The following is a 9,751-nucleotide window of genomic DNA, read 5'->3' on the forward strand; positions in this document are numbered from 1 at the left end:
GTTAGGAGGGAACTAGAGTCAGAGACCTCCATATCCGAAGGTCCCCCACTCTCTGCCATTTTAAATTTTCACTTATATTCTAAGTATTTTTTTAAACAATATTTCACAATAAAATAATTCACAAAAACAAAAAAAAACTTATAATTATTAAATATTTTCTCTCAGTATATTTAATGTTATTCACCTATGAACGCACTCCAGTGCAGATGAACGGGAGCGTGCTGAAAGCTCGTTGGTGGTGGGAATGTGCCTACGACACCACTACACACAGTCGTCGGTGAAAGCTTACCCGCACTGTCACTGTTGGCACGATGACTCGGCGAAATCTCCAATGTCGGCGAAGCAGCGACAAAACAAAAACCAATGCTTGGCTTTCCGAGGATGAAAGCCTTTATCCACTTGCAGGCAGGGCACTTCACTCACTATCCAGATAGCGAAATGAACTCTTCAGCGGCAAAAAAACAACAATCACGCGGTAACCGATAACGGAACTTGGACGCGACTTTCCTTCGTCTGGTTACTTCGGGCAATCGGCGAAGAATGATACTATAAATTGTTTAGTACTTCTACAAAAATATATATAAAGTTATTTTCAGACACAATTTTCGCTCAAGATTCTTCAAGCATTTGGAAATAACATGTTTCTCCGTTGCATGAAATACATGTTTGATACAGAGAATATTACAGAATAAAGACTGCTCAAATCGGACCATTCCTTCCTCGGGTTTAGGGCACACCAACACATTTGGCCTTCCATTTTTGTTTATATAGATAGAAGATACAGGAATGCGTTATTCCATCTGAAAATCCTTTTCATCTTTCGAACAAAAAACAATTTCGTTAGCACCAACATCAAATGGACTAGCAACGCTTAGTTAATTGTATAACATATGGGAATTCAATTTTCCGAATATTCCGATTTTTCTCTCCGCTATATTGATCTACGGGAAGAGACGAATACAACGAAATATAGATGACTGAAATTGAACCATTCCTTCCTCGGGTTTTGCGCTTACCAACACATTTGGCCTTCCATTTTTATTTATAGATATATGATATGAGAATGCGTTATTTCGCCTGAAAATGCATTCCCACTTACGAACAAAGATCAATTTCGATATCGCAAATATTGAATGGACTAACAACGCTTATGATGATGTAATTTTCGAACATGTGGGAATTCATTTTTCCGAATTTTCCGACCTTCCTTTAGGATTTTCCGAAAATTTTCCGATTTTTCTCTACACTATATTGATCTACGGGAAGAGACGAATACAACAAAATACAGGAGGCTAAAATCGGACCATCCCTTCTTCGGGTTTTCCGCTTATCAACAGATTTTGCCTTACATTTTTATTTATATAGATTGGGGATCAGTAAGCGCCATTCGTTTTTAGAACTATCCTTCCATAAAACATAACACCAACACTTGTCACTAAACTTCCTGCTAAAAGACGTGCTCTTGGCCACTCCCTCTGCTTGAATTTAGTATCATTAGATAGCAAGTGGAATGTGTTTTGAGATCCCAAAGGTAGTGATCACTTATCCATCAAGATTTGTATCCAAATTTGTATTTGTATTTGTATTGTTCGGACTGTTTACTACTGACGAACATTTATGATCTGAGCATCACATCGCTCTGGTTTTCAGTGTCCGAAACGAGTGGCTGATGACGAGTGCAGTTTTGCTTTACACCGGTCTCCCGTCTCGCCTGCAAAGACGCACTCGGAGAGTTAATTTTACATTCGGCAACATTCGGGTTGTGGCGAGCTAAACTGAGCGGAGAGGCGAGATACTGCGAATCGTATACTGTAGAAACACTTGCCTCCGTGGAGCAAATTACTGCTGCGATTTGCACACAAACCGAGTGGAAAGAGTCTTTCGTTTCTTCTATCTAGATCCGTTGATGCGATCTATTAATAGACTCAGAGTAATCAAGAGAACATCATTCTGTTGGGAAGGGAGAGGAGTAATAGTTGATCGCAACTTGTACAGATCGCGATCTGTGCAGTTTGCGATTAATCATGGATCGAATCATGGTCGCATAATTTCCATCCTTGCTTCAATTCTATTTATCATTCTTCTTGCATGTATCCAAACTGCCAGCATTTCACTGTTTTGCTGCAGGGATGTAAGTCCGTGTTTATACACTGAGAAATTTAGTGGGGGTTTGTCGCAGTAGTTGCGACACATTGATTAGAAATAAAACCAACAATATATTTATGTGGACATCACTGATCTAGCCATCAATTCCGGAGATGGTTAATCAATTCTTCTATGGAGGAACCTAAACTATTTTCTCGTTTGGTCCATGAATGCGCACTTCGCGCTCAAACGAAACCCATCCCAGAATTCATTATTCGTCGAAGGGCTCCTAAACCTAAACCATGGCGGAATGAAAAGAGAGTCTAGCTTTATGTTGAAAAATCGTATGCACTTAAAGCCTCCCGGAAACATGGAGTCATCGTCAATTTTAAAATTTTCCTAACACTTGAGTCTAAGTTTGAAATTTTTTTAAAGGGAGTTCGATTGCATCAGTGAAAAAATAGTAACAACTCGGTTTTAGAATATACATTAAATTAGTTTATTGTAAATTAATTAATTTTATTTTATTTTACAACAAAAATTGTTAAAAAAAAATATTAAAGCTAAATCGTGACTTGGCCCCATCTCTATGAATTTCCTCGGTTTGATCTATCACCTATGGGAAATAAAACATATTAACACAAATTTGTATTTTTTTAATTTGGAAAATGAACTCACGTCACTCCTTGTGTCACCTACTCATAGCCATTTCTCAGTGTTGTAGGCTAGCAAGTCAGGCCAAGGCCAGAAGATTCCCCTCGATAGCTCTCATGTATTTGATGCAATGTAAGAAAGAAAAAAATATTAATAATATCTACAGCGGAAAACAATAGAACAATCAAATAATAGAAAAATCAGTAGTGTAAAAAAATAACAACTCTGAAACTCAAAGTAACATAAGAAAATCCAACAGAATACGGAAAACAATAACGGTATAAATAAAATAAATCTAAATACTACTGAGAAACATCCAAATATTACAGAAAAACTAAAACATCAAAAATATATCAAACAAAACTCACAGCATAACAATAAATTCTACAACACGGAATAGTACAACGCAACTAAACTCAACAAAACAAATGAAGACAACAACAGAACAAATGCAATAAATACAACGGAACAACTTGAAATAACAAAATTTGAAGATAACAAACAAAAACACTGAACGCTTCCTAATTACGTGTATAATAAAAGATTTAAATAAAGAGCGACTGCGCCACTTCTCCTGCAACAACTAGTAGCATTTTAAAACAACAATACTTAAAAAGTCTTACCCCTTTCGCTGCTGTTTTAAGCCGTTGATTCTCCTGCCGCAATCTGGTGTTTTCCGCCATCATTTTTTGAAGCTCCGATTCAGCCTTCATCTTCCGAAAATATATCTCGTCGACCTCGGAAATGTCTATCGGCTCCCAGTCGTACACGTCATCTCCAGTATCCTCGATGTCATCATGGAACAGCGGCGGAAAATCTTCGTCCTCGATCATGCCCTCTTCAGGATATATCTCGTTCTTGGTTGGAATTGTCTGTAAGAAAATAAGATTTCATTAGCGCTGCTACGCACTCTAACACGATTTTACTCACCTTGGGTGGAAAACGAACTTTCCCTCCCGATTCCGCTCTACCTCCATTTGCTTGGGTGGCCCGATAGCCTCTCGGAACCCTCAAGCCAGTCGGAATCCGGGATGTAACGTTCGTTCGGTTCATCTTGGTGCTGAGTGAAATTTCTTCTTGCTTCTCTATTGCAATTTCAAACAGCAGTGACGAGTAATGTTGTGTGCACCTACCAAGTAGACTACTTGGATCGAAATCAGAGTGGGAAAATAGAAGCCGGCCTACTTTTGTAACATTTTCATTTTGACATACAGTGCATGTATTGCGTTACATGATTTGTTGTGATTTCGATGAAAATTGAAAACAAGTGATGTGTTTCTGTTTTAGAAATATAAAATTGAACTTTGACAAGTTGGAGCTATGGGAGATCAAACTTTATGGTGAAAAACAGGAGAAACTGACTGCAGCCCAGGTCCTACCAATAACTCGAACTAGCACAGGAAAGCTTCCACCAACCCGTAACATCACATCGTCATCTGGCGATTTGTCGAACTCATCAACACCGACCAGCAATGGTAATAGTGCCCCAGGTTCCAGTTTGGCGAACAAATCGGCCATAATCTCTAGTAAGGCCTCGAGGGAGGAAATAAACTAACAAATGGTACAACAACTTCGGCTAGAGAGGGCAGCACACAATCAAAAGCGTGCGATGGAACTCAAACAGCAACAAGGTAATCGGAACCGGAAAAAATGGCCTTTGAGTCGACTGGTTAATCGTTATAATTTTACTCCGAATAGATGGTGCAAACCCACCGAAACAGTCCATTGTTCAGCGTTGTATTATTGTGAAAGAACCGGACGGTACAACGAAGATTATTCAACAGAACATAACTCAATCTTCACGGTCTGCTTCTGCATCAACTTCCCAGCCGAACCAAAGGCAGCAATCTCCCGCGCCCGCCAAACCAGATGGTCCACAAAAAGTGCAAATCATTCGTGATGGGAAGGATGGGAAGGTTAGTGTTCGTGGTCTGAACCCTGGGCAACAACTGATTCAAACGCCTGACAGAAAGCTACATGTTCTAAGTGCAGCCTCTGGTATGTTTGATAGTGGTGCGTTATGATTCCTAGATCTAAGTTATTTTGACGTAGGACTACGTCTTTCATTTCTATACCGGGGTGTAAAACCAAAGTTTCGAGAACGAAAGCGTTACGCCGGAGACCGAGATTTTGAGCGTTAATAGCTCTTAAACAACTGAACGAAATGGTATGATAAACACTTCATTTGAAAGATAAAATGTCTACGCGTCATATACTTGTTACTTTTTCATCCAAAAACTTGTTTCAATAGTCTTAAAATTGCTTTCAAAACAGGCTATTGAAATCATCAATCGGTATATAAGCGAGCGCCGCTCGTAAACCCACTCAGTTATGATTGAACAGCGATTGGAGCATGTTGTCGCTGTTGTTGTGAAGCTCATTTCGTTTATCATGAAAGCGCTGATGAACGGTGTCACCAAGAGCCTGTTTGTGCACCTAAGGCCAAAAGGGAATCCGTCAGGAGGAGAGTGATGCCACGGTTCCGCTTGAAACATCGGAGCAGCCGCCACACACACACACACACACATACACGCGCGGAATTCTCGATGCTATCATCGTTGCTGAAAAATAATCTGCCAGTTCCCCTGGGAATTGAAAAATACATTCATGCGAAATAGTTTATTTTAATGTTTTCTATCCATATAACACTGCAACCAAATACATTTGGTTTTGTTATTTTTCAATCAGTCGCAATTAACAGGAAAGCTTCTGAATATTTTTTTCACCATCAGTGGAAATTTTCGTATCCAATATTGCATGCATAACATGAAAAACGGAAAATGTTTCACATCGCAAAAATCAAGTCATTTTCGAGCGATTATTTGCTTTCTACTCATATAATGCTGCGACCAAACACATTTCGTTTTGGATTTTTTCAATCAAGTGCGATCAACGTAAGATCACGTCTTTCGGCAATTTATTAGAGGTGCAATGAATCTTTAGGAATTCCCGCTCTACGCGCACTGGCAAACAATGTTTACTCAACAATTTCTCAAACTAGAAATGGGTGTTGTGAGAAAGGATTAGCGAACGCGAAAACGACAAACGGGAGAAAGATTTTGGAGGTTGAAGGAAATTGGCAGAAAACTTCTTCATTCTATCATTCAAATAATGTGATTCATACCACATCATTTTGCCAGAAAGAGATTATTAATGCTCAAAGGAGGAATCGAGTCCTCCGAGGAAATTACCCAGCGCAAATTAGAGTCGACTATCGATTGCGGCATTCGTACACAAATAATTTTATAATGCAGTTTCACCAAAGTGATTTCTTCGGATATATTCACTACATCATGTCATATATTTCATATTCTTCATTATGAAATCCATATCCATGGCACCTAACGGTAACGAATTATTATCGAAACCACGATTTTCGCTAAATGCTCCTTTCAGTTCGGCCTGTAAAAAACTTTTCTGTACTCTAATCCATCAAATTTGGAGCCCTGAAAAGGGCTGTTGATTATATGCTAAGCTAATATAGCACGCTCTCCTCGGATAAGATGGGCCAGCTGGATGTCCTTGGGCATGATGTGACGCGTTTTGCATGGATAACACACAAATTTGTATCTTCGAATAAGCCTCCTGCAGCGTCATAGCCGCGGAACTTTGGAAGCGCAAGTCGGTTTTGAAGTCCTGAGCAATTCCACGAACCAAATGCTGCAAAGGTAGCTTGCGGATCAGCAATTCGGTCGACTTCCGATAGCGATGAATTTCACGCAAAGTTCCCGGTCGATAGCGATGTGGTTTCTCCACCTATCCTGCTACTGGTGCGCTTATCCGAGCTGCTTATCGTGTGTCTTACCACCGAATGACTAACGAGCTGTCTGCGAAAGACTAACGAGCTCGAGTCCTCACGGTGCGAGAGTAGAGTAAGAAATGAACGAAAGCAAAGGAAGCGTCATTTTATAAACCATAAAAGTATAGAATCTAAATCCCACCCTTATTCTTTCTTTCTTTCTTTGTTTTTAAGAGGCTTTAAACTTTGCAGTTCATTCGCCTCTAGCCCAGTGAAGAGCCACAATAAAACCAGCCCAGAGGGGACTGGCGAAAGGGAAACCAACAAAATCACTCATCAGACCTGTCCGCTCGACTCTCGGTTAAAGAAGAAGGTAGGAAGGGATCCTATGCTTCATAAGATATTTAATATATGCTATAAAGAAAAGTAAAAATTTACTGATCCGAGGACCAAAGCAGCAACGAAGCACAAGTGACCTAGCGAAAGGCGTGTTCCAAAGCCAAAAAACAAAACGGCCCCTCTCAGGAGGATAGGAAGGAAAGGAATGGAAAGGATTTGGGTGGGATTAGTGGAGTGGGAGGGGGTGGGAGTGGTATGGGAAGGAAAGAGGGGAGGAGTGGGTGTGGGGTGGGGTGAAATGAAATGAAATACAGTTTGAATAGATAATAAAATATAATGGTTTTGAATTTAATGGTATATAGTATAGCTGAAAAATGGAGAGGTTTATTTAATGAATTTATCCTCCTTGGTGAGTGTGGCTGTAGGAATAGGAAGTTGATTAAAGTATAATGTAATGGATAGAAGATAGATGTGGGTATGAAAGTATATATTATATTATTTGTTATTTATTATTATTGAATGCGTGTATATACATGTATGAATACCTTCCTTCCGACCCGTACATACATGTGTATACACACATAAACACGCATACATGACTGTGAAGTGGCGAACTTTAATAAGCACTTTCCAAGGTATTTAGTATTTCGGTTTAGATTTTACCAAAGAAGTCGGTTTCTTTCAGAAACGCAATTAAATTGGTTTCTTGGGTCTCGTCTCTACTGAGGATATCTCGGAGACTCTGACCTATGTTGTGTCGGACTCGAGCATCTTTGGTATGTTGACATTCAAGTAAAAGGTGGCTAACGGAAACCGGAGCTTCGTTGCAAGCACATTGGGGTTTTTCGGCTCTGCAGAACAAGTGTGAGTGGGTGAAGTTAGTGTGCCCAATTCGAAGACGGGTAAGGACTTGCCTTTCCTTACTATTGAGACGGTCCTCCCAAGGAAGAGTGGAATTTTTAATTTGAAGAAGATGTGTGGGACGGCTGTTTATCCAACCTATGTCCCAGCTTTCACGGACTTGCTGTTTTACCCAGCGGACAATGTCAGATGGAGGACAGGGCATGTCTGGGGGTTCTATTTTGCTGCCCTTGCCGGCCAGTATGTCGGCGGCTGTGTTTCCGCGGATTCCTGAGTGACCAGGAACCCAGCAGAAGGAGATGTTTTTATTTGAAGCAGCCTCTTCTGTTTGCTTAATCCATGGGTGTTTGCTGTTTCCACTTAGAAGATCGTGGAGACAGCTAGCTGAGTCTGAGAATATTGTGGTAGGAAGAAACTCATGGGTGCATTCTTGGGTAGCTATTAGAAGGGCGAAAGCTTCCGCACTGAAGATGGAGCATTGCGGTGGAAGAGAAAAGCTACCCGTGTATCTACTCTCAAAGACTCCACATCCAACTCCATCGGCACTGACTGAACCATCTGTGTATACCTGGTGGTTGATTTGAAAATTAGATGCAACGAGGTTATTGAAGCAGGCTTTGACTTTTGGAGAAGGGTCTTCCGCCCGAACTGCCTTGAGAAGTTCAAGGTTAATGTTCGGCGGTTTGACGTTCCAATTTCTTCCCGTCGCAGATGAACGTTCACATATATCGGGAAGGTCTTTGTTCGTGAGATTTTTGAACCATGTTTTAGCTCTATGTATTAATGGGACATTGTGGTCGCTTTCGGGGAGTGACAAGTGACGGATGGCTTTATTCGTGATGGCTTTTGTTACCAGGTGGGTGAAGGGAAGTTGCCCACTTTCTGCCATTACAGCAAGAGTAGGACTGGTGGGAAAAGCGCCAATTGCGAGCCGAATTGCTTTATTGTAAATTGGTTGAATGGTGTTTAACACCCTGTCCCCTCCACGGCTGAAGGTGCCTATTCCGTAAAGGATTTGTGGGAATCCCACCCTTATTATATTCGTGAGTATACAGTAAGCTTACACAATAAAGAGGGTGGGGTTTACATTCGATTCTTTTATGTTTTATATAATGACACTTCCCTTGCTTTCGTTCATTTCTTACTCTACTCTCGCACCGTGAGGACTCGCTTCATCGGGACTAAGCAGACAGCTCGTTAGTCTTTCGGTGGTAAGGCACCACGAAAGCAGCTCGGATAAGCGCATCAGCCGCAGGAAGCGTGAAGAAGCCACATCGCTATCGACCGGGAACTTCGCATGAAATTCGTCGCTATCAGAAGTCGACCGAATTGCTGATCCGCAAGCTACCTTTGCAGCATTTGGTTCGTGGAATTGCTCAGGACTTCAAAACCGACTTGCGCTTCCAAAGTTCCGCGGTTATGACGCTGCAGGAGGCTTATTCGAAGATACCAATTTGTGTGCTATCCATGCAAAACGCGTCACATCATGCCCAAGGACATCCAGCTGGCCCATCTTATCCGAGGAGAGCGTGCTATATTAGCTTAGCATATAATCAACAGCCCTTTTCAGGGCTCCAAATTTGATGGATTAGAGTTCAGAAAAGTTTTTTACAGGCCGAACTGAAAGGAGCATTTAGCGAAAATCTTGGTTTCGATGATAATTCGATACCGATAGGTGCCATGGATATGGATTTCATAATGAAAAATATGAAATATATGACATGATGTAGTGAATATATCCCCATATCGAAGAAATCACTTTGATGAAACTGTTTACCGTTTGTCGTTTTTAATTGTTGGGAAAGGGCATTATTTCTGCTGACTAAATTCCAAGAAAAAATCCATTCCTTCTTTAAGCGTGATTCATTCTGCTTCGGATCAACGGAACAGTATGATAATCATTTCATACAAAAGATAAAATGTCCAAGAGTTATATGATTGCTATTTATTGAGTCGAAAAATTGTTTCAATAGCTTAATGATAGCTTCGAAAACAGGTTATTGAAATCGTTCGTATCCGTGTGTAGCGCGCCCACTTGGAAACCGATTAATCTTATTGGAATGTGAGATGGGG

General features: G+C 40.7%; 1 protein-coding gene across 1 annotated transcript; it reads right to left on the bottom strand.

The window, feature by feature from the left end:
- Window positions 1-2,631: 2,631 nt before the first annotated feature.
- Window positions 2,632-4,248, bottom strand: LOC129771226 (uncharacterized). The gene is made up of 3 exons (XM_055774651.1): window positions 3,670-4,248; window positions 2,764-3,611; window positions 2,632-2,701 (listed from the first exon to the last, which is right to left on the bottom strand). Exons 1-2 carry the CDS (start codon window positions 3,790-3,792, stop codon window positions 3,285-3,287), a joined length of 450 nt encoding a protein of 149 aa, XP_055630626.1. The 5' UTR covers window positions 3,793-4,248; the 3' UTR covers window positions 2,632-2,701; window positions 2,764-3,284.
- Window positions 4,249-9,751: the final 5,503 nt, after the last annotated feature.

Source organism: Toxorhynchites rutilus, chromosome 2, assembly GCF_029784135.1.
Source record: "Toxorhynchites rutilus septentrionalis strain SRP chromosome 2, ASM2978413v1, whole genome shotgun sequence".
Taxonomy (NCBI): Eukaryota; Metazoa; Arthropoda; class Insecta; order Diptera; family Culicidae; genus Toxorhynchites; species Toxorhynchites rutilus.

What these genes read in the sequence shown, in the direction of transcription:
- LOC129771226 (XM_055774651.1), bottom strand. Translation starts at nt 3,792, where the DNA reads ATGAACCGAACGAACGTTACATCCCGGATTCCGACTGGCTTGAGGGTT. An exon ending in AAGTTCGTTTTCCACCCAAG is followed by an intron (nt 3,612 to 3,669) that starts GTGAGTAAAATC and finishes ATTTTCTTACAG; the next exon opens with ACAATTCCAACCAAGAACGA.